At 68.5% G+C, this 23748-nt stretch overlaps 3 protein-coding genes across 5 annotated transcripts; 1 reads left to right on the forward strand and 2 right to left on the reverse strand.

The window, feature by feature from the left end:
* Positions 1-2086: 2086 nt before the first annotated feature.
* Positions 2087-5110, reverse strand: ACTG1 (actin gamma 1). Its single transcript, XM_054847089.1, has 6 exons — positions 5018-5110; positions 4490-4622; positions 4168-4407; positions 3421-3859; positions 3125-3306; positions 2087-3032 (listed from the first exon to the last, which is right to left on the reverse strand). Exons 2-6 carry the CDS (start codon positions 4610-4612, stop codon positions 2889-2891), a joined length of 1128 nt encoding a protein of 375 aa, XP_054703064.1. The 5' UTR covers positions 4613-4622; positions 5018-5110; the 3' UTR covers positions 2087-2888.
* A 3766-nt stretch (positions 5111-8876) lies between these two features.
* On the forward strand, positions 8877-12782 carry FSCN2 (fascin actin-bundling protein 2, retinal). Its single transcript, XM_054846635.1, has 5 exons — positions 8877-10631; positions 11740-11896; positions 11995-12116; positions 12188-12355; positions 12432-12782. The coding sequence occupies exons 1-5, from the start codon at positions 9809-9811 to the stop codon at positions 12635-12637; spliced, it is 1476 nt and encodes a 491-aa protein (XP_054702610.1). The 5' UTR covers positions 8877-9808; the 3' UTR covers positions 12638-12782.
* A 438-nt stretch (positions 12783-13220) lies between these two features.
* FAAP100 (FA core complex associated protein 100) lies at positions 13221-22580 on the reverse strand. Of its 3 annotated transcripts, none has more exons than XM_054846299.1 (10): positions 22352-22405; positions 21778-21967; positions 20776-20894; positions 19519-20483; positions 18191-18341; positions 16663-17444; positions 16170-16285; positions 14737-14853; positions 14138-14224; positions 13221-14010 (listed from the first exon to the last, which is right to left on the reverse strand). In XM_054846299.1, exons 2-10 carry the CDS (start codon positions 21940-21942, stop codon positions 13885-13887), a joined length of 2628 nt encoding a protein of 875 aa, XP_054702274.1. In that variant the 5' UTR covers positions 21943-21967; positions 22352-22405; the 3' UTR covers positions 13221-13884. The 3 variants fall into 3 exon arrangements, with proteins under 3 accessions (XP_054702274.1, XP_054702275.1, XP_054702273.1); XM_054846300.1 differs by having other exon boundaries at positions 13222-14010; positions 16149-16285; positions 22330-22580; XM_054846298.1 differs by having other exon boundaries at positions 13222-14010; positions 16149-16285; positions 22352-22403.
* Between the last annotated feature and the right edge of the window lie 1168 nt (positions 22581-23748).

Raw genomic sequence — 23748 nt, forward strand, 5'->3', positions numbered from 1 at the left:
GAAGGTGCAGGCAGCAGGGTGCAGGCAGGAAGGTGCAGGCAGGAGGAAGGTGCAGGCAGGAAGGTGCAGGCAGGAAGGTGCAGGCAGGAAGGTGCAGGCAGCGCTCCGGGTCGGTCCCTAGCGGGGGGGGGGGGGCAGAGCGCTCCGACCCCACGTGGTGACAGACGGACAGGCAGAGCTCGCACGCCATTGGCCGCGCCGCAGCCAACCAGAGGGTGCGGGGATGCAGAGCCCGGCGCCCATTGGCTGGCGGGGAGCCCTTTTGTTCTCACCACCCGGTGCCGTTAACCCTTTCCTTCCGGCCGGCAGCTGCGGGGGGGGGGGGGGGGGGGGCCGGGGGGCGCACGGGGGGTGTTGGCGGGGGGGCTGCGGGGGCTGCGGGGGCCGGGGGGGGGGCCCGGGGCGTTCGGGAACGCCCCGCCCGGCCTCGCCCGCCCCGGCCCCCGCGGAGCTGAGACCGCGCAAACTCGCGTCGTGCGGCGGAGCGGCGGGGCCCTGCTGCCCCCTGGCGGCCGCCCCGGGACAGGGCGCGACGGGGCGGGGGCGGAGGACACGGACGGACGGACGGACGCAGGGAGGGCCGGGCAGCTGGACGGGCAGGCAGGTGCAGGCAGCGATGGGTGCAGAGAGGCTGGGCGGGCGGACAGCTGGGGGTGCGGGGGGTGCTGGCCAGTTGGTGAGCGCAGGTGCCGTGGGCCGGGTGGCCCCGGGGACTCATCCTGCACCGGCGCCTGGGGCCGGGCCACGGCTCTGCTGGGCTTGGGGGGCGGGGGGGGGGGGGGCAGAGGCTGCCGGGAACGGGGCTGGGGGGCACCCGGACACCTCCCCCCCCCCGCCCTGCTGGGCCTGATCCTGGCCCAGGCTGCATCAGCCCAGCACCGAGCACTCGCACACGCAGCTGTGCCCAGCCACGGCCGCATCCTGCTCCCCAGGACAGTCCCGGAGGGGTGCACCCCCACCCCTTCCCCTGCACCCCCAAGCCGACAGCCGGGGCCGTGCGGCACCGTGACACCGCCCGGAGCAGGCAGCACGCCCCGGCCCCACCGCACACCCCCTTCCCGGGTGACGGGTGTGCCGCCGTCCCCCTCGGTGGTCGCAGCCGTCCGTCGTGCCCACGGTCACCCGCTCGCCCGGGGACGCTGGGCACGGGCGGGGGGGGGGGGGTGCAGAGCTGCACAAGCCCCGCGGCCACCCCGGGGGGCTTCGACCCCGGCCAGGTGCCCCTGGAGCAAATCCCACCCGCCGCGACAGGCACCGGGTGCTCCGGCCCACGCCTGCCTCGCACCGCTGGAGAGGAGGGGAGCAAGAGCCGTGGCGTGGCCGGAGACCACGCTGGTGGGCAGAGGGTGCCGGGGAAGGCGGCAAGAGGAGCCCGGGGGAAGAACCGGCTGGGTGCCGGCTGTGCCACCCGGCTGACAGGGGGGCCCCGGCACCCCCGCCTGGACGCGGTTCCCCCGGTGAGGGCAGGGGGGGAGCGGAGCCAGGGCCCAACCGCCCGGCGCTGCCTGACCTTGGCAGTTACCGAATGAGGGTTCTCGGTCCCCTCAGAAGCAGCGGTGCCACAGGAAACACCGGGCTCGGGGAGGGGGGGGGTCGCTCCCTCCCAGCACCCCTCAAGGCAGCAGGTTGAGGCCTGTGCAGGATGGGGGGGGGGGTCCCCACAGCCCCGGGACACCCCGGCCAGGGCAAAGGGCTGGGGCTCCACCTGCACCTCTGCCCAGAGCCCCGGGGAGCCGCTCCCAGGGCCAACCCATCCGCACCCAACCAGTTCTGCTGGCAGCACCCAGCCCTGCCCCGGGCCGAGGGCAGCACCCATCACCCCCCTCCTTGCTTTGGCACCTGTAAACACCCACTTTTAACCCCAAAAGTGCCAGCGCAGCTTCCTTGGGAAGCCCGAGCTCAGCTCCCACTGGGGACAGGCCCGGGCAATGTCACCCTGCCCTGGGGAAGCCCCACGCAGCCCCCCTGACTCCCCCCCCCCCGCCCCACGCAGCCCCCCTGACTCCCCCCCCCCCCCCCCCACGCAGCCCCCCTGACTCCCCCCCCCCCCCCCCCCCCCGCCCCACGCAGCACACACAGCCCCAGGTGGAGTTTACTGCAGCGCTTTTTTATTTTTCCTTACACAATGATGTGTTGTTGGGCATTACAATTTCTCAACTTTAGGATGACTTACAAATTTTGGTTTCCTACTGTCATGTGAGAACATTAAGGCAACGTACAAAAATCTTACATAAATTAAACGATGCATAAATTTACAGGTGTAAATGCAAAGTTTCAGCAACTCAAGTTGAGGAACTTCAGCCCTGTGATGTCGACTGGGATACGGGTGGGGAGGAGAATGAAGACTGGTTCGTAAGGCTCGGATGCGATATGTTTTCCCAACCTTGCTAGAACGGCAGCGACAGAAGTGAATTCTCGATGGACTCCTACCAGCCTCTACAGGAAATCTGGAATACTCCACACTGGATGTACGGCAGAAAAAAAAAAACTGACTCCAAATACCCTGTACACACCGGTCCCAGCCCGGGGCGACGGGCCACTGTCAGTGTAGCGAGCTGCGGGAACCCCGGTCAGCCGTGGGCTCCCCTCCGAGGCGAGGTGCCACGCCAGCCCCGCGGCTGGGAGCGGATCTGTACAGGGTATTTCGCTCAGGTACGCCGAGGGAACAGTTAACTCGAATAACAAGGTCAAATCAAGTGACAGCTCGAGCATCCAGTGCTGACATTTAGTCTAACATCAGGTACAGACTTTCCAAGGGCAAGTTTCTTTTGAAAGAAGGCTTATTCCAGTTTTATGAGGCTAGCATGAGGTGTATAGATTTGCCTGGGCAAACATATACTAGTGAGACAACTCATGCAGCAGGCGCGGCGCACCTGCCAGCAGTCCGTTTAGAAGCATTTACGGTGGACGATGGAGGGGCCGGACTCGTCGTACTCCTGCTTGCTGATCCACATCTGCTGGAAGGTGGAGAGCGAGGCCAGGATGGAGCCGCCGATCCAGACGGAGTATTTGCGCTCAGGCGGAGCGATGATCTGCAAGAGGAGAGCAGCGACGGTCAGAGCGGCCCGGTCTTCTCCCGCCACCCCCCTGCCCCATCCGCTGCAGGATGAAGGAGGTTTCTTACCTTGATCTTCATCGTGCTGGGCGCCAGGGCTGTGATCTCCTTCTGCATCCTGTCGGCAATGCCGGGGTACATGGTGGTGCCACCAGACAACACCGTGTTGGCGTACAGGTCCTTCCTGATGTCCACGTCACACTTCATGATGGAGTTGAAAGTGGTCTCGTGAATGCCGCAGGACTCCATGCCTGGGGAGAAGAGTTGCGGGTTCGTTAGTACCCAACGCAGCACCTCGGTTTTGGGTCACGCCAACCCCAAACCGCGCAGACAACCACAGCAGCACCGCCCCGGCCCACACCTACCCAGGAAGGAAGGCTGGAAGAGAGCTTCTGGACACCTGAACCTCTCGTTGCCGATGGTGATCACCTGGCCATCGGGCAGCTCGTAGCTCTTCTCCAGGGAGGAGGAAGAGGCAGCAGTGGCCATCTCCTGCTCGAAGTCCAGGGCGACGTAGCACAGCTTTTCCTTAATGTCACGGACAATTTCCCTTTCGGCTGTGGTGGTGAAGCTGTAGCCTCTTTCTGTCAGGATCTTCATGAGGTAGTCTGTCAGGTCACGGCCAGCCAAGTCCAGGCGCAGGATGGCGTGGGGCAGAGCATAACCCTCGTAGATGGGCACGGTGTGGGTGACACCGTCCCCGGAGTCCATAACAATACCAGTGGTACGACCAGAGGCGTACAGGGACAGCACGGCCTGGATTGCCACGTACATGGCCGGGGTGTTGAAGGTCTCAAACATAATCTGGAAGGAAAAAAAAAATCAATTAGCACCAAGTAATGAGCTGGGTCACACGCACCCACGTTAGAACACACATGCTGACATGCAAAAAAACCAAACCAGTGTGTGAGGGGAAAAAAAAAAGGCAAAGAATGCAGGCAGAAACACAAATGAAAGAAACCTGAGGCGTCAGGGAAGAAATGCCAGGAATACAGAACCCTGAAAACGTCGGGAGAAAAAAAAACAAAAAACAAACTCAGGTTTAAGATGCCATAACGAAAGGAGGTTTGTGAACAAGATGAGAGCGAGGGGCGGCCGGCGGGCGATGGTACCTGTGTCATCTTCTCTCTGTTGGCCTTGGGGTTCAGGGGAGCCTCTGTGAGCAGCACGGGGTGCTCCTCGGGAGCTACGCGCAGCTCGTTGTAGAAGGTGTGGTGCCAGATTTTCTCCATGTCATCCCAGTTGGTGACGATGCCGTGCTCGATGGGGTACTTCAGCGTGAGGATCCCCCTCTTGCTCTGGGCCTCGTCCCCCACGTAGCTGTCCTTCTGCCCCATGCCCACCATCACGCCCTGGGAAACCGAGGGTGAGTCAGCGCCCGCCCGGCAGCAGCACCGCCCCGGCCCGCCCTCCCCTCCTCTCCCTCCCGCCTACCTGGTGCCGGGGGCGCCCGACGATCGAGGGGAAAACGGCGCGGGGGGCGTCGTCCCCGGCGAAACCGGCCTTGCACATGCCGGAGCCGTTGTCGATGACGAGGGCGGCGATCTCCTCTTCCATGGCGGAGGCTCTGCGGCGGAGGGGCGGCCCGGTTAGCGCAGCCGTCCCGGGAGGCCGCGCTGGCTGCGGGCCCGACCCCCCCCACCCCCCCCGGGACGGAGCGCGGACCCCGCCCGCCGTTTGAATTTCCCGCGCCCTGACGTCACCCGCCGCCGCTGCCAATCACGCCGCGCCACCCCCCCCACACCCCCCCCCCCCCAACGGCCCGTTCAAACGGGCGAGACCATTCCAGCGCGGGGGGGGGGGAAGGGGGGGTAAGGGGAGCGGAGGAGGGGGGAGGACACGGGCACAGCTCACGCCGGCCAGGACAGAGCCCGCCACCCCCCGGGGACTGCAGGAGAAGGGGACGACAGGAGCGCGGGCCACACCCCAAGGCCGCCGGTGCCGCGGGGCCGGTGCCGGTACCTGTGCGGGGGAAGCTGCTCTCGGCGCTGGGGAAACGGTGCCGCCTGGTCCGCTGCCGCCGGCTGAGTGAGACCGTCCGGCTCCCAGCCCCGCGCTTTTATACCCAGAGGGCGACGGCCCCGCCCGCCCGGCCGAGAACATCGCCATATATGGAGATCTTTCAGAAACACGCTCTCTCATTGGCTGGCGCGGACCCGGCCACGTGGGGCGGCTGCCGGGCTGCCCCCGCCCCGCGGCACCCCGGAACCTGCATGGGGCGCGGGGAGGGGGGGGGCGGGGGGGGTGCGGCAGCGACCCCCGGCCCCGGCGGGACCCCCCGGCCGCGAGACCCGCAGCACCCCCGGCAGCGCCGGGCACCCCCCGCCGAGCACCGACCACCCCCCCTCCCCGGGCGGCGCCCGGTTCCCCTCCGGTAGCGCCGGATCCCCGCGGGCCTCGCAGGGCCTGGCCCCGTACCCCCAAGGTGGCACCGCGCCCCCCCACCCCCCCACCCCCGGGCAGCACCGGGCACCCCCCGGGCAGCACGTGCACAGCCTCAGGCAGCGCGTGCACCCCTCGAGCAGCGTGTGCACCCCACCTACTGCATGTGCACCCCACCCAATCCATGTGCACCCCCGTGCAGCACCGGGCACCCCTCGGGCAGCACCTGCACCCCACCAGCAGCACCGGGCACCCCTCAAGGCCGAGCACCCCTGGTGCCCACCACCCCGCTGGTGACACCACCCAGCCCTCGGGCAGCGCTGTGCACCCCGGCTCGCCCCCAGCTGCACCCCCAGACTGGCAGCGCTGCCCCCGGCAGCCCCGCGCACCCCCAGCTGCGCTGCACGCCCATTGCACCCCCATAGGTAACACCACGTATCTATAGGTTCCGCGCCACGCACCGGCGCGTGCATCCCATGGCTATAAGCACCCCCTGACCATCCGTGTCCTGCCAGCACCTATAGGCAGGCCGTGCCTGCGGTGCAGCACGGTGCACCCTACAGACGGCACCTCCACCGTGCAGGCAGCACCCTGCGCCCTGCAGGCAGCACCCCGCACCCCGTGGGCGGCCATGCACACTCTGGCAGTGCCGGCCCACGCGCAGCACCGCACAGCCAGCACCCCAAAACGCTCTGCCTCAGCTCCAGCGCGCCCACGCTGACACCCCACAGACGGTGCTGTGCACCCCACGGGTGGCACCCTGCCTGGGGACGGCATCCCCCACGGGCATCCCCCGCTGCACCGCCCCACCCAGAGCATCTCCCCAGCGAGAGCCCCACCAGCCCAGCTGGCACCCCCACTCCAGCAGCACCCCGCTTCGGCAGCACCCCGGCCCCCGCCAGCCTGGGGCCCTCGTGTCTGAGCCCCCCTGCTTCGTCAGGGGGTGCCACGGGCCACGCGCCCCACACTGCTGGGTGTCATGGGCACGGGGCACACCGGTGCGCCATGCCGGGGACCTGCATGCTGCGCCGGAGCCCCCCGCACCATGCCGGATAGCCACACACCACCTCAGGTAGCCACGCACCGTGCCGGCAGCCCCCCGCACCCGCTGCCCAGCGCGGCTCCCGCACCCCCAGCCCCTCCGCGCCAGCGAGGCGCGTGGAGGTGGCGGCTGCCGGCCTTGCCATCGCCGCGTCTGTGCCAGGAGCAGCTGGCAGCGGAAGCTCGCCGTCTTCCGAGGGATTCCCGGCACCGCTCGGGGATGACACGCCGCACGCTCAGGCCTTCCCTGGCAGGCCCCGGCACTGCCGACGGCTGAGCCTGGCCGGGTGGCACGGAGGGGTGGCAGTGGTGTGGCGGCAGCGGACCAGGGGTGCCAGGGTGTAGGGCAGGGGGTGCCAGCGCTGGGTGGGTGGCGGAGGGACGGGGGGTCCTGTATGGGTCCCGGCACAGGTCGAGGGGTCTCGTGTCCCCACGCCAGCAACGAGTGGCCGGCCCGGCCCAGCGTCCCTCCGCAGGCCACGGAGGGCTTGGGCTGGTGGCCGGGTGGGCACCGGCACCTCCGGGTGGGGTCCGGCTCAGGGGGCTGCGCAGGTGACAGCCCCCGCATCCCGCAGCTCCCCATCCCGGGGGTGCACAGCGGTGGGGCTCCCCGGCAGCCCCCCGCCCGTCACTCAGGACCCCCCCGGGCCCACGGACACCCGGGGGGGGGGGGAGGCGCTCCGGGCAGGAGATACCGGGGGGCGAATGCGACGCTGCGGGGACGGGTCCCGCGGGGCGAGGCGATACCGGGAGGGGGGGAGGCCGGGGCGGTGCCGGGTCCCTGCCCCGGTGCTTCCTCCTGCCCAAACAAGGCCGCCCCGGCGCCCGGTGAGTAAGGGCAGGGCCGGGCAGGGCGGGCAGGGCCGGGGCGGCCCCGGGGTGCCCCCGCCATGCGGGGCGGGCGCAGGCAGCGCGTCCCGGCCGTATTAGGAGCGATCGGGCCGGTGGCAGCGGGACGCCCGGCCCCGACACCGCCCCGCGCCGCCGCGGGGACCTTCGCCCGGGACGGGGGGGAGGAGGAGGAGGAGGAGGAGGAGGAGGAGGAGGAGGAGGAGGAGGAGGAGGAGGAGGAGGAGGAGGAGGAGGAAGGCGCCGCGCCTCGCCCCTCCTCGCTGCGATGCGGGAGGGGGGTGTGCGCGCGCGCGTGTGTGTGCGTGTGTGTGTGTGTGCGTGTGTGTGTGCGCGCGTGTCCCGCTGCCTGTGCGCAGCCTCCGTCGCCGTGGTGACACGCAGTCATCGTCCCCTCCCGTCGCCCTGGTGACGGGCGGGTGTTGGCGCGGGGAGGGGTGACGGTGGGGTGTTGTCCGCAGGGGTACGGCCGGGCACCGCCGCCCAGCACCCCGATACCCCTCCTGACCCCCACCCCCAGCCCGTCCCCCCCTCCATTCCCCCCCCCAAACCCCGACCCCCGTCCCAACCCCTGCCCTGACACGGCTGACCCCCCCCCTCCATCCGCCGGCCCCCCACCAGGGCTGGGCCCCCCCCGGCCGGGCCACCCTGCACCCCCCATCTCTCGCGGGAAGGGTGTCGGATGGAAACCAGGGTGGGCCACCCAGCGCGGCCCCCTGCGGTGCCGGGGCAGGAGGGGTGTCACGAGCGTGTCGGGTCTCAGAAGCCGCCCCCCCCCCCCCCCCCCCCCCCTCCACTGGGGAGCGGGGCTGGGGGTGGCACCGGGAGGGGTCCGGCTGTCCCCGAGCCGGGGGGATGCAGGGACAGGCTGCGGCTGTGGGGCAGGGCCCAGGCGGGCCCCCCCCGATGGAACCTGAGCCCCGCCGGGGGGGGCTGGGGGGGCCGGCAGGTATAAATACAGCTCCCGGCTGCTCTGCCAGGCAGGTGCCGGTGTGCACCCACCGAGAGCCAGTGCTGCTGCCCTGCCAGACCCCGGGAGCCCACTGCCCCCCCCAGCCCCCCCGGGACCCTGACCCACTTACACCCCCCCAGCCTGAAAGCCGACCCGTATCTGTTTCGGCGGGGGTCAGTTACACCGCTCCGGGCAGCGCAGCTGCGGCTCGGGTAATGCAGCGGCTGGGGGGCTGTGGCACCCCCCCGGCGCGGTAAGAGAGAGCCCGGCCATGAAAAAGTCATGAGGCAACCAATCCCTGGGACCTATTTTCGGGAACAATAACTGGGCGCCGTGCTGACACTGGAGCCGTGGGGCCGGGGGGAAGGCGGCTGCAGGAACCATCATGGCCGGGGCCTCGCTGCGGCACAGCCGCATCACCGGTGCACAGCCAGTCCCCGGTGCAGGGGCTGCCACTGGGTGTCTGAGCACTTTGGGGTGCAGGCGGTGGCAGGGCCCGGTGCCAGAGAGCCCGTCCCTGCCCGTCCCTGCCTGTCTCTGCCTGTCCCTGCCCGTCTCTGCCTGTCCCTGCCCATCCCCAGGTCCCTGCGGTGGAGCATGGCCGAGGCCGGGGGTCCCTGCGGCTGTGCCTGCCCCAGCTGGGGGGTCCTGGTTGGGCTGGGGGGAAGGTGCCTGCAGGACAGGAGTGGGGACTGTCCCCTGTCCCCCCCTGTCCCCCACCAAGGCAGCACATCCACACCGCTGTCATGAGCTTCAGGCGGTCTCAGCCCTGTGGAACTGAGGACCCCACACCCTGGATGATGGGGGGTCCCAGCCATCGCCCCCGTGGGCTGGCGGGGGGGGAAGCGGCCATGACCCTGATCCACAGCTGCAGGAAGGATTTGGGGCCACAGGACAGATGGAAGCCAAGGGCCCCAAAGCAGGATAAAAGGTTTAAACTAATCAAAATGCCTGGCTAATTGGTAAGGCGCTTAGGGGCTGGCCGGGAGGCGGCGCGGCTGGAGGTGACCTGCTGCTGAATCAGAGGGGCCGGTAACCTTAGCCCGCCGGGAACGGATACGCCGGCCCGCACCCGGATCGGGTTCCCACCCAAGTTTTCCACCCGCAGCTCCGTGGCGGGACGGGCAAGAGCCGGGACCGTGGTGACAGAGCGTGGCGGTGCGGCCACACAGCCCGAAGAGCCGGCCCGGGGGCTGCCGTGGTGCCCCCTTGCCCGGGGTCTCTGCAAAAGCCCCGCTGTAAGTTACGGCCGCCTCGGTGCCCACCGCAATCTGGCCAGACTTTGTAATCCTACCTGCGGCTAATTAAACAGGCCGTGGCCCCCGGCCCACCCCCGGCACCCCCCCCCCGCCGTGCCGCGCCGTGCCGAGCCGTGCCAAGCCGCCCCGTGGTGCCAGTGCGGCAGCGGCGCCGGGGCAGCACAGACGTCCCCCGTGGGCGCAGCCGGCCGGCCCCGCCGTGACACCCGGGCTCGGTAGGGCCGGGGAGCCCCCACCAGCCCCCCGGGGGCCGCCCTGCGCCGGCGGAAGATGCCAACGAATGGGATCCACCAGGTCCTGAAGATCCAGTTCGGGCTGATCAACTGCGAGAGCCGGTACCTGACCGCGGAGAGCTTCGGCTACAAGGTGAACGCTTCGGCACCCAGCCTGAAGCGCAAGCAGATCTGGACGCTGGAGCAGGATGAAGCCGACAGCTCCGTCGTCTTCCTCAAGAGCCACCTGGGCCGGTACTTGGGTGCCGACAAGGACGGGAAGGTGCGGTGCGAAGCCGAGCAACCGGGCCGGGATGAAGGCTTCAGCATCATCACCCAGTCGGACGGGCGCTGGGCGCTGCAGTCGGCCCCGCACCGGCGTTTCTTCGGGGGCCGGGAGGATCGTCTGTCCTGCTTCGCCCCCAGCGTGACGGAGGGCGAGCTCTGGACCGTGCACTTGGCCATGCACCCCCAGGCCAACCTGCTGAGCGTCAGCCGCCGCCGCTACGCCCACCTCAGCGCCCACGAGGACGAGATCGCCACCGACAGCAACCTGCCCTGGGGGGTGGACGCCCTCATCACCCTCTGCTTCCAGGACAAGAAGTACAGCCTGCGCACCGCCGACGAGCGTTACCTGCGTTGCGATGGCACGCTGGTGCCCGAGCCCGGCGCCCGCACCGGTTACACCCTCGAGTTCAAGGCGGGCAAGCTGGCTTTCAAGGACTGCGACGGCAAATACCTGGCGCCCACGGGGCCCACCGGCACCCTCAAGTCCGGCCGCAGCTCCAAGCCGGGCAAAGACGAACTCTTCGATCTGGAGGAGAGCCACCCCCAGGTGGTCTTCACGGCAGCCAACGGCAGATATGTCTCCATCCGGCAGGGTAAGGGCTGCCCGCACCCGCTGCCTGCTCCCTGCCCGCACCCACTGCCTGCTCCCTGCCCGCCCCCCGCTGCCTGCTCCCTGCCCGCCTCGGGAGCCCCAGCTGCCCCACGGGGATCCTTGGGCATCGGCTGAGCCGAAAGCACCCGCAGCCATGGGGGGTTCTGTGGGAGCACCCCCGGGACCCCCGCCTCAGGAGGAGACCCTACAATAACAGCAAGGGGGGGGCTGCGGCCGGGCAGGCCAGGGTGGGAGCAGCAGTGGGGCTGTGCAGGGCTCCGGGGGGGTGCGTGGGGGTGTCTGGGGGTGTTTGTGTGTGCAGGGCTCCGGGGGGGTGCGTGGGGGGTGTGTGTAAACACACACGTGTGTGTGAGCAGGGCTCCGTGCAGTGCCTGCAGGTGCATGCATTTGTGTGTACAGCCCATACACGTTTGTGCATGGATGATGCTGTGTGCGCACACATGCGTGTGCGGGGCTCTTCCCAGCACGGTGCGTGCACGTGCGTTTGTGTGCACGGCTCTGCAGCGCTGCACGCGTGCACGTATGTGTAGGGCTCAGCTCAGCGCCAGGGGCACGTGCAGGGCTCTGCGCAGCCGCGGGGGCACGCGTGTGTGTTTGCACACACAGCTCTGTGCGTGTCCTCCCCTGGCACGGGGCTGAGCCTGGCAGCCCAGCGCAGGCAGCTGCAGGCAGGAGGGGCTGGGCAGAGCCCTGCCCACAGCCAGACCCCGCAGCAGGGAGCACGGGGCCATCGGATGGGACCTCGGCCTCCAGAGCCCGCGGGGGTCCCCAAGGGGCCTCCGTGGCCTGGGAGCGGTGGCCGCGCCGTGCCCCCGGCTGCCCCGCCATCCCTGCAGGCATCGGCAACGCGCCCGCCCCGTGCCGAGCAGCTTAAGGCCGGGTGACGGTGGCGGGCAGGCTATAAATAGGGGGTTTGTGCGCCGCGGCGCTAACCAGATGGACGCAGCAGCAATCAGATTAACCAGCCCAATTAGCACGATTGTTCGCAAAAGGATTTACTGCTGCCAGGGAGGGGCCGGGGGCAGGGAGAGCGCAGCCGCGGCTCATCGGCGCACATGGCCGGTGCCGACGGCTGCTCCCGCCCGCAGGCGTCAACGTCTCGGCGAACCAGGACGAGGAGCTGAACCACGAGACCTTCCAGCTCCAGATCGACCGCGACACCAACAAGTGCAGCCTGCACACCAACACCGGCAGCTACTGGACCCTCGTGGCTCACGGGGGCATCCAGGCCGTGGCCACCGAAATGTGAGTGGTGCCGTGCCGCGGCATGGGGCTCTGGGGGGGCAGCGGAGGGGGTTGGGGGGAAGAGGCTACTCCGGCTCACGCTCTCCCTCCACCACCAGCGCTGCCAACACCATGTTCGACATCGAGTGGCGTGGGCGGCGGGTGGCCCTGCGTGCCAGCAACGGCCGCTACGTCTGCACCAAGAGGAACGGGCAGCTGGCGGCCGTCAGCGACGCTATGGGTAAGTGCTGGGGACGGGCGAGGGGTCTTGGCCCCCCACCCCGGGGTGCTCAGGGCCAGGCTGCCCTGCAGGGGAGGACGAGGAGTTCACGCTGAAGCTGATCAACCGCCCGATGCTGGTGCTGCGGGGCGAGCATGGCTTCGTCTGCTACCACCGCGGCTCCAACCTGCTTGACTCCAACCGCTCCGTCTACGACGTCTTCCACATCAGCTTCAGCGACGGTGCCTACCAAATCCAAGGTGGGCGGCGGGGTGGGGGTGGGGCTGCTGAGGGGCTGGCTGGACCCCACTGACAGCCCCTGGGGGCTCTCTGCAGGCCAGGGGGGCAAGTTCTGGTACGTGGCGAGCAGCGGGTCAGTGTGCAGCGATGGGGACCTCTCCGAGGATTTCTTCTTCGAGTTCCGGGAGCGGGGACGCGTCGCCATCAAAGGGAAGAACGGCCGGTACCTGCGTGGGGACCCGGCTGGCACCCTGCGCGCCGACAGCGAGTCCGTGCTGCGGGCCACGCTCTGGGAGTACTGACCCGCCTGGCACCGGCCCCCCCGCCGCGGCATCCCCCAGCCCGTCCCGCTCCCAGGCTGGCCGGGGGCACTAGCTCGTCCCCAGCAGAGGCTGGCAGTGGCGCTGGCACCATCCATGGCAGCTGCGTCCCCGACCCCCCTCGACTCGTGGCATTAAAGCCAGGCTGGATCACACCAGGGCAGCGCCTCGTCTTCCTTTGCCTCCTGCAGCACCTGAGGGCGGCTGGGGTGAGGCCCCGGGATCCCCCCGTCCCCCTCGCCGTGCCCAGCCCGGGGCCTGTGACCCCAGAGGGAGGGTGCTGCCACACGGGAGCCCCCCGCACCCCAGGGAAGGGCTGATCCTGCCCCCGCTCTGGGACGCAGGGACCCCCGGGCTGCCGCAGGCAGAGCTGCCGGGCGGTGGGCGCAGGGGAGGGGGCTCGGCCAAGCAAACCCGCTGCGGGCGGGACCCCGAGGGGCCGCACAGGGAGCCAGAGCCCAGAGGGGCTGGGATGCCCATGGAATGTGTGTGTGTGTGTGTGGGGGCAGCCGGTGACAGCCCCCCAGGGCCTGGCTGGGAGATGGAAAGGAAAAGGGAGATGGAAAGGAAAAGAGACGGGCACTCGCTGAGCGGCACGATTGTTTTCATGGCAGACGACAGATTTACAGACAGTGGAGCAGTGCGGGGAAGGACTGGGCCAAAACACGCTGCACCACCACAGAAATACAAGATCATTTATAGAAACAACGGGGGAGCGGAAAACCCCCTCCCCTGCCCAGCAGAAAACGGGGCTCCCCCGGGTGGGCGCCCGCTGGGCACCCTGGCACAGCACCCTGTTTGTCCTGATCCTGAAAGGCAAGGCGGCACGGGGGCACAGCCCACAGCCGGCACGGCACAGCGGCCACTGGGAGAGCACTAAACTACCACGGCTAGAACGATCCACAAGACAGCATGGCCCCGGGGGCTGCCCACTGGCGTGGCCGGGCTGGGGGGCGGCAGGGCCAGGCCGGGCCAGCCCAGAAGCCCCCGCTCTGCCGCCGGAGCCCCACGGCCCTCCGGTGCTGCCGACAACACGACCACGAAACACGCACACACACACACACCCCCCACCCGGACCACCGCCGCGGCCTCCCTGCCCTCGCCACCAGCCCTCCCGCCCGGGCCCGCTCCTCCTCCGGCGGGGGTCTCTCCCCACCACTGGCCCGGTGGGCACCCACCCCGGCCGGCGGGGCTTGGGGCCCCCGGGGCGCGCTGGCCACCCCCCCTGCTCACAGGAGAACAAGGCTGGGGTTGCGCAGCTGCCTGTAGACGTGCAGGAGCTTCTCCGCCGTCGCGGCTCCCTCCTCGCCGAGGGGCGGCCGGTCGCGCAGGGTCTGCGCCTCCTTCAGCAGCATCTGCGCGAGGGAGATGGGGCTTGAGAGATGCAGGTCGGCTGGGGGGTCCCCGATGGTGTGCACCCCATGGGGAGGGGACCAGGGCACAGTGGGCACCCATCACCCCCAGCACGGGCTCGCGGCTCACCTCGTGGTTGGCCTGGATCTGGCGCAGGTACTGCATGCGGAGGTCGGGGGGCCCCGAGCCCTGCGCCGCCTGCTCCAGCACCAGCGCCTGCGGGGAGGAGAGCTCTGCTGGGGAGGGCGGCCGGGAGGGCCGGCTGCGGCAGCACCCAGCCCCGGGGAGCCCTGACCACAGCTCTGGGCAGGAAGCAGGTCTCCACCATGGCAGCCGCGCTGCCCTGCTCTCCCCAGGCCTGGCGTCGAAGCGCCTCCGGGAAGGCTGCCAGCCCCCGTGTGCCGCGGGGAGCCCGCTCCGTTTAGCTGCCACAGCGAGCGGGGCCCATTCCTGGGGCAGACGGCCGACACCTCCCGGGGCTCCGTGGCACAAACACCCAGAGCCGAGGCCGGGGCTCGGGAAGGCAGCGGGGTCTGTGACAGTCCCCTCTCCCCAGCCCTGCCAGAGGCCAGGCCATGGCCGGGTTGTCTGCCACACGGTGGTGCCAGAGAAACCCTCCCGGAGCCCCCGGCTGCCCCCCCAGGCTTTGGCCCCGGGGTTTGGCTTACTTAGGGCCCCCCCTGTCCCCCAGGGCCATGTCTGCCGGGGCCGGTGGCGGCTGAGCGTACCTGGATGCGCCGGATGACGGCGTGGTGCATCCGGCACATGTCGGCCAGGGACGGGCTCTCCATCAGGATCTCCACGGCCTGGATGGGGCCTGCCGGGCTGAGGTCGTTCATGGCCACCTGCGACAGCGAGCACATCCTCACTGCAGGGGAGGGGGCGAGGGCGGCCCCAGGACCCCCCACTGTGGGCACAGGGCCCCCCAAGGGGCTCTCCTCCCCTGTCCCTACTCCCTGCACTCCCCAGCCCATTTGTTCTCCAGCCTGGTACAGGCAAACGCAGCAGAGATGCTGCCAGGGTGCATCAGAGCACTTGCCCAGCCCCTCTGAGGGGCATTTGCCCCTGGCCCGGCCCCGGTAGCCATCAGGGCCTTCAGCCCTGGCCAGGAGCGGTGGCACAGGCAGGTACCGCAGCTGGGAGAGCGGCCACCGGTCTCGCCCAGTGCTGCTGGGGGTGAGTGGATGCCTGTTCCCTGGTGAGACGCAGGCTGCCACCCCAGCAGATTTAATCCGGCAGGCTCAGCCCAAGGAGAATTAACGCTGTCACTAATCACATCGGTGATATTAGGGCTGTCAAGCGTGAATCAACCTGAGCCAGGTCATTGCCAGCACACGCCTGCGTGCCCCTCAGCGCAGGGTCAACTAGCCCCGGTGGGAGAGCTGGGCAGCAATTATTATTTTTCCTTTGCGCTTAGAGGGAGATTTTTGCATCAAAGGAGGATGAGCTGCAGCAGATCAGATTTACACCCCCAATCCAGCCACGTTTTCCCCTTGCTTTGCAGAGCCAGCAAAGCGCAGCCAGATAAACCGGCAGCGAAAGCCCATTTTTTCCCACAGCCAAGCCTGACGCCAGGTCGGGGCACAAGGAGCGTCCGAGGTTAGTGCATCTTGGCGGGGCTGGGCATGAGATGGGCAGGAGCAGGAGCCACACCGCTCCAGTTGGAAAGGCCGCAGCAAAAGGCACCCACAGGGACCCCACGGGCCAGCGAAGGGACACTGGGAGGGGAGGGGGCATCTGCCTTCGCCCTCACAAGGCCAGCCTGTCACACAGGGACACCGCAGCAGCCCACTGCCCTGCGCGGCAGGGAAATGGGAACGTCTGGGGGACGCACTCCCACCCAGAGAGGGAGGGAAGCGGCCACAGCCTTTGTAAAGTCCAGGGTGGGGACAAGGGGGACTGGCAACACAGCCCGTCCAGCCAAGCACACGGGCCCCAGCCCCACAGCGCAGGCAGCGAGCAGGCTCCATGCAGCACCCAGGCGTCCCCGGACCCACAGCCGACAGCCTGGGGTCAGCACGGCAAGGCCATACGGCACCCAGCTCCCCGGCACGAGCGAGGGGCTGCAGGATGGAGCTGACTCCGAAGGACGGGGGCGCGGGGAGGTTTTTTTTCTCTGCAGGGCTAACCCATTCCTTGCCTCTCGGACAAGCAGCTGCACCTCGCCTCCGTCTGGTGCCGTGCCACGCACCGATGCCACCTCCTCGCTGCTCAGCGCCTCGGCCCCGGCGTTCTCAGCCAGCAGCCAGCGCAGCGTGGCACAGCTCAGCGGGACATCTGGGGACGAAAGGAGAGAAAGCAGAGCTTGTCACGCCGATGCATGCCATCCCTGCGATGCAGGACAGAGCGGCATGTGCCTGGTGCAGACCCTGCAAGGCCAGGGCTGACGCGGGGGCTGTTCCCCTTCCCGCCGAGACAAGCTGAGCTCGGCCGTGCAACCACCATCGCGCCCAGGTGCCAGCCTGCGAGCAGACGCGTGCTGAGGTGGTGACAGCGTGGGGCCACGCGGCTGCTGGTGACCCCCCCATGCATGCACAGGCTGTGACAGTGACACCCCAGCCTCTCCCTGGATGGCCACAAGCCAGGATACACGAGCATCTCTCCCCAGAGAGATACCCTGGGGACTCCCGGGACGCTCCTCTCCAGGAACCCACCTGAGCTGGAGGTTTTCAGCGCATTTTTCAGCAGCTCCGAGGACACCCTGATGGACGCTGCTGAGGGGGGCAGGTTTCCCTCTCCTGGGGCATCCGGCAGCTCGCCAGCTTTCGCCCCCTCGGGTTCAGTCTGCTCCCGGGATGCTTTGAGGAAGGTCTCCACAGGGTCTGGGGGGGCAGCTGCTGGTGGGGAGGCATCTGGCCTGGGGGGGTTGCTCTCAAAACGGAGGCACTGGAGCATGTCAATGGTGCATTCGCTGAGGGGCAGGCAGATCCCCTCTCTGTCTGGGGAGAGGATGGGCGAGTCATCCGGCAGGAGATCATCCAGGGCCTCGGAGGAGTCGGAGCCGCTGCCCAAAATATCCCGTAAACTGTAGTAGAGGGCACAGGAGATGGTCAGAGGCAGGTCCAGCTTGGTGTCCGCAGCAGAGCCGAGGGGCAGCGTCAGCTCCCTCTTGTTCCCGGGGAGGAGCTGGTTGATGGGGAAGGTGAAGGTGGTGGCCGAATCCACAGACTCCTCCTCTAAGGCACAGGGGCTGGCCAGGAGCTGAACGCAGAGGGTCCAGCCCTCCTCCAGGCTGTACTCGCTGCAGTTTTCCAGCAGACAGGAGATGGTGACGGAATCTTGGAGCAGGAGGCAGCTCCAGTTGGCAGTGACAGTGCAAGCAATGGGCTTCTGGCCTTCTTGGCTGGACAGCAAAGCCGCGCTCACGTTCATCACCTGGTTCAGACTGGCCAGGGCTCGGTTCTTCTGGTCCACCGCCTTCTTCAGGAAGGAAACTCTGCAAGGACAAAGCACCAGCACTGAAACAGCAGAAGGGATGGCAGCTGGGACGCCAGGTCAGCGACAGGAGCGTGGCAGAGGCCAGCACCAAAAGCTGCTGCATGAAGAGCGCTGTGCTGCTGCGGCAGACGAGCCGAGCAGCCCCTGGCACGAGCCCATTGCCCTGAGCCACCCCAGGGACTCCCCGGCTCCATCTCTAAGGCAGCCAGGATCCACGCTGCCTGCTGGGCCGCTCTGCCCACGAGCCCCCTCAGCTGAGCTGACCCCAAGGAGCAGCTCTGGCCAGCCGGACCCTGGGAATCCCCCCGTGGAAAGAGGGGGATGCATCCGTGTCCTCTCCCCACACGCAGATGGCCGTGGAGGCCGTAGGCACGTGCCTGCCGTGCCTGTTACCACAGACTTGGCAAGCGTGGCAGGGTGTCTGGGAGCGCCTGGCACCCTGCCTCTCCCACCTTCTGCCGCCGAGGCTGTAAACACCAGCACGCCCGCGGCGCCGGAGCCAGCTGCGCCCGGGGAGGGGGGCAGTAGGCAGGGCTGCCCTTAAGCACTATTTTTATCCTATCGAGGTTGGGGGGGGGGGGGGCATTCCCAGCCAGGCTCCTGCACGCCAGAAAGGTAAACGTTGGAGCGGTTACTGCCAGAGACCTCATGGCCGATGCACAAAACCCCAGGTTGGTGCCCACAAACCCACAGTTCGCAGAGTAAGAGCACGAGCACGCGACGCCGAGCAGCCCTGCCCGTTACCTCTCTGAGGTGTTGCCTATCCCGGACAGCAGCTCCTTAATCCTCCGGCCGACCTCAGCAGGCGTCAGCCCCACGTCAGCATCCTCAGGGCTGCACAAGTCGCAGGTCATGAGGCGGCCTTTGGCAGACAAGGCCAGCAGCTCCGATTCGCCTGCGGGCAGAGATGGGGACAGGTCAGGCAAGGAGGGGCGGGGGGGCTGGGAAGGCAGCCGGGGGCTTCTCTGATGGCTGGGGGGAAGGGATGCAGGGGGGTGGGGAGCACAGGATGGCACCGTCTGCCCCAAGGCAGCGGGAGCCGGAGGCATCGCCTCCGTCTGCAGAGGGGTATGACGGAGACAGGACATGGACCACGACAGCACACCCACCTCGCACGCAGCTCCCCGAGAAGGGGCCGCCCCGCAGAAAGGAAACATCCCCCTCCTGCCTGTCCTGTCCCCCGTGGCTCCCGCTCGCCGACAGCCCCGCCGCCCCAGCCATGCTTCCCGCAGCTGGTCACCCCCAAGCCAAGGCCAGCAGCAGCTGGGGGAGGCGCCGGGGTGGGCTGCAGCACCCTGGGAGCCAGCGCTGCCATGCAGGGTCCCCGGCGGTGAGACACATGCAGCTCTGCAGGTAGCGAGCGGGGCTGGGCGTGGGCAGGGCTGCCTGCCTTGCTCTTGCCTGGGTGCCCCAGGAGCCTCTCCTCGCTCGCCTGCCTGTTCTGGCCCTGTTTGCTCCTCGTGCTGCCCCGTGCAAAGGGCTCAGCTATGCCTACGAGATGCTTTCCCCCATCTAGGACCTCTTCTCCGCTCCCGAGGGCGAGTGCTGCACCTCACTCTGTGCCCAGGCCACAGTCAGGCACCGCACGCTGCTCTCGCCAGAGAGGGGAGCTGAGCACCCAAGCTGTGGGGCTGGGGGGGGCCCCAGCGTTTGCAGGCTCCGAGCGGCCGCGCAGGAACCCCCGGTCCAGACAGCGGCACGCCCAAACCTCCTTTCTGGGGTGAGCTTCACCCCAGCTTGCCTGGGGGTCCCTGCAGGCTGCGCTCCGTGCGAGGAGCCCAAGGGGACAGGCAGGGCTGGTGCCGGCGCCCCGTGGGAACCTGCGACGCCGAGCAGAGAGGAACCGCGACCGGGGAGGGGAAGAGCCGGAGCTGCCAGCACACCTCGCGTTCAGCCCGAGTCGGCATGCTCGACAGAAACGACTTACAAAAACGAGGGGAGTCAACAAGAACGGATGGAGGACGGAGCCCAATCTGGACCGTAAGGAGGGGTGGAGACGTACGGGCCGGAATAGGCAGCTATCCTGCCCCGCTCCACCCCAGACCCAGCGCACGCCCCGCTGCCGGCAGTACCTTCTGACGCCCGAGAAGACAAGGAAAGAGCCACAACGCTACAGATACTTAAACTGGCTGGAGACAGGACGGGAGGCAGGACGCCAGTGCAGCTCTCCGCGTCCTCGGGGTCGGAGGAATCGCCGACCCAGTCCAGGTCGACGGCTGAGATGTCCGAGTGCGTGCTGTAATACATGCGGCTGCCGCTGCCGCAGGCGGCGCAGAGAATGGGCCCACGCAAGTAGTACTCTCTGAGCTCCGGCACCGTCGCCTCTTCCCTCTGATCCGCCTTGACGGCCACCATCTTCCCGTAGTGGCCCACAGCCACCACGCAGTCACAGCCAGCATCTCCGAAGAGCTGCTCGTCCTCGGCATCCTCTGCCACCCTCCGCTCTGTTCTCAAGGCCCCAATGAAGACGATGGGCTCTTCCAAATGATGGAGGATCTTCACAGGGGGGTCTTGGTTTGAAACGTCATGGCAGCCGTCGACGGCTGACGAAGAGCTGAGGGCCTTCAGTGGCACAGAGCAGAGCTGTCCATCCGGGAAGCCGCAGAGGATCATAGGAGACTCCAGCATGGCGGCGTCGATCCCGAAGAGCAGGCTGAAGAGGGGCTCTTCCAGCACAAAGCCCCCGGAGCACCACAGCCCCTCCCCGGACCCCACGGCACCCGGGGAGGACGCGCAGCACAGGACGGGCAGGAAGCGGGAGGGCGGGCCGTCCCCCTCGTCCCCGGGCTGGGGGCCGGGGCAGAAGCCCACCTCGCTGACCTGCCGGTACGGGGGACTCTCCTCGTCAGGGCGAGGAAGCTCATGCAGTTTCATCCACCATTTGCCGTGAGCCTGGGACAAGGTGATGACGAAGTTGTTGAGCAGAGTGAACATGCACAGGCTGGAGTCTGGGAAGATGCAGGCGTCCGAGTCCACGGGGAAGACGCCGGAAGGGCAATTGCTTTCTTGGCCGTCGCCATCCGTCTGCTCCATTAACCTTCAAGCAAACAGGGAAGAACTCTCAGCCAAGCCGTGAGGCGAAGCCAACGCTTCCCTTGGCCGCCTCTTACCCTGGCCCTCGGAAACAAGCTCCCCGCAGCACAGCTTTTAGCATCTGCTGCAAGAGCAGCGATCCGGAGAGAGCCAGAGCTTCAAACCACATAACGCTTCCCATGCCTGCGGGAGGACGGGCAGGGAGAGGGCAGCGGTGGAAGCCCAACGCATCCCCGGGACACTGGGGCTAACGGCACAGGGCTGGCTCGTGTCCCCGGGGGTGCCAGCCAGCTCACCTGCTCTGCTGCTCCAGCGAGACGCAGTAAATGCCGCTGTGGGCGCAGAGGATGTAGAGCTGCCGGGGCTGGGGCAGCAGCTCCACGTGCCACACCTGGTCGGGGCACCGGTACACGGCCTGGGTGGAAAAGCAGAAAGAATCGTCACCTTCCTACGGCACCCGGAGGGGGCTGCTCGGCGCAGGTGCCCACGCTGCCAGGTGGGCAGAACCCATGTGGGGTAAAGAAAGAAACTGCTCGCTGGACAACCCCAACGCAAACTAAACCAGTTATTTACTGCAAATGCAGATTATTAGTGACTTCCAGGAATAAATCTATCCCTGGGCAGCGCCGCAGATCGCAGACCAAGCTGGGCTTTCCTGGGCGAGGGGCGGTGGGGGGTTGGGAGAAGGGCTGCAGGTAACGAGGCAGCCTGTCGCTCCCCGAGGGGAAGGAAAATAGCGATCAGAAAGCCGGTACATGATCTACTTTCCTGAGAAGGAGCGCAGTGTAGGAGGCAAATCCTGATATTACAGCGATGGCTTTCTTAGAAATGATAATAAGAACAAATTAAAAAAAGAAGCCGTGTATAACTCAACACGACGACTGTTGTTAGTCACAGCAAAGACAATAGCGAAACCCTTTGTAGCTGAGAAATGAAAGAGACGTCACTTCGCTCGGGGAGGAAAAAATCCTTTCTAGCTTAATTAACTGTTTGTCTCGCTAGTTTAGGAGAGGGGCCAGACAGCAGCACCCCCACCCCCAGAAGGGCCCTGGGAGCCGGGTAAGGGGGGGCTGATGCAGCAAGTGAAGTTCGTTCGTGGATGGGGGAACCCCAACACCGGGCCCCCGGGAAAGACTCTGACCCTGGGCAGGGTGACCAGCGAAAGGGGACACAACCAGTGTCCCCACCACCTTTGCCCTGTCCCGGGACACCGTCCCCACGGGACACGGTCCCCAGAGCACCCTCCCGGCACGGGGGCCGCAGGATGAAGCCCCCCCCCGCCCTGCCAGGCCGCTCACCTTCAGCACCTTCCCCTCCTGGTCGTAGACGTAGACGAACTCGCTGCCGTTGGAGAGGTAGATCTCGTTCTCGTGGCACAGCACCCGGGGCTTGCCCGCCACCAGCCCCCCCACCGGGCAGCAGAAGCCGGCCAGGTAGTCCACCCTGTGGCCCACGTGCGCCATGGTGCGGGAGGGGCGCGGTGCCAGCCTGGGGGTGCGGGGACAGGGGTCAGCGCTGGGGGACGGGGGGTGCTGAGCGGATGGGGACCCTCCGTGAGCACCGCGGGTGCGGGCTCAGCCCGGCCCCATCCCCCCGGGCCACTAACAGCCCCGCAGCCCCCCCCCCCCCCAGCCCTAAGGGAGCCCCGCAGCCCCCACCCCGCAGGCCCAGCCCCCCCAGCATCGGGCCCAGCCCCCCATTCCCTCCCTCCCCCAGCCCCCGCCCTCCCCACAGCCCCCCACCCCACACCTGCCCCTTCCCCCAGCTCTGCCCGCGCTCCCACAGCCTCACTCAGCCCCCTGCCGCCCCCCCACACCTCGGTCCCCCTCCCGCCCCCGTCCCACCATCACCTCCCGGTGGGGCTGCGGGTACCAGGGCAGGGGGCGCGGGCGGCTCCGCTTTACGGCTGCGCGGCCGCCGCCGCAATGGGCGGGGAGTTTGCGACAGGCCGTAAAGCTGCGATGGGCGGGCCCAGGCCGGCACCCCGGGGTCGGTACCGGGGGGGGGGGCACAGCCTCAGCCTCTACCCCTGTCCCAGGGCGCCGGGACGTGGCGGGGGCGCAGAGAGGGGCGAGGCGATACTGGCGGTCAGCGGCGGCTTTATTCATGGCGAGCGGGGACCGGGCTGGACCCCCCGAGGCGGCAGAGGTCCCGTTACCCCCCCCCCCCCCCCCGTGTCCTCCTCCGCTGCCCCGCGGGTGCGGGCAGGACGCGGCCGCCGTGCTGTGCCCCCCCCCCCCCCCCCCTCCCGGGGCCGGTGCTGGGGCGGCTACTGCGGGGTGTCGGGGGGCCTGCGGGCGGACTGGGGCAGCCCCCGGCGGCGCAGGGAGGCTCCGGGGTCGCGGGCCCGGCCGAGCTGGTCCACGAAGGCCTCCACCTCGGCGAAGCGAGCCGACAGCCGCCCCAGCTGCTCCTTCAGGGCGCTGAAGTCCCGGTACAGATCGTCCAGGGCCCCCGACAGCGACCGGATCCTGCGCGGGGGACAGGGGTGAGCGAGCGGGACCCCTTGTCGTCCCCCCCCCCTCCCGGGCCTCGCCGGCCCCGCGGCCCCCTCACCTCCCGTAGTCGGGCAGCACGGTCTGGTGGTCGAAGAGCAGCAGGTTCCTCATCTGGGAGGTGATGGCGAACTTCCAGTTGTCCAGGACCAGCGTCAGGTTGGCGCAGCCCTTGGCCGGTGCCCTCTCGGCTGCGGGGACCGGAGGGGATGGGCTGGCTGGGGCAGGACCCCGAGCGGCCCCGGGAGACCGGCTGCGGGCAGGACCTCCGGCCCCGCACCCCCGGGCAGCTGCCTGCCCCCAGGCAGGGAAGCTCTGGCCCTGCCCGTACCCGAGCGCCGACAGTCTCTGCCCAGCAGGGAGGGGGTCCCGAGCGGCGGGGGGTTACCGTCTGCTCTGTCGTTCCACGCCGGTGGCCGCCGCTTCAGCTTGGCAGCACAGCCCAGAGCCGCGAGGAGCAGGAGGGGGAGAAGCCGCGACATGGCGCTGCCAGGGGAGAGCGTGGCGAGAAGGGTCGCGGCCCCCGTCCACAGGCAGAAGGGAGACACCGTGTCCCCATCGGGACAGGGACCCCGAGGCTGGGTGGCTGCGGGGTGTCGCGTCCCCGAGGGCTGAGCACGTGGCACCCGGTGCTACCGGAGCCCTTTCTGCCTCCTACCTGCACTGAGGTCCCGGCCGGTGCGGACGAGGCAACCGCTCGCCGGGCTCGGCTCCTCTGGCTTTGGCTCCACACGGCTCCCGCCTTCCCTTTTCAACGCGCTGGTCTGGCGCGGG

Source organism: Grus americana, chromosome 18 (assembly GCF_028858705.1).
Source record: "Grus americana isolate bGruAme1 chromosome 18, bGruAme1.mat, whole genome shotgun sequence".
In the NCBI taxonomy this organism is placed as follows: domain Eukaryota; kingdom Metazoa; phylum Chordata; class Aves; order Gruiformes; family Gruidae; genus Grus; species Grus americana.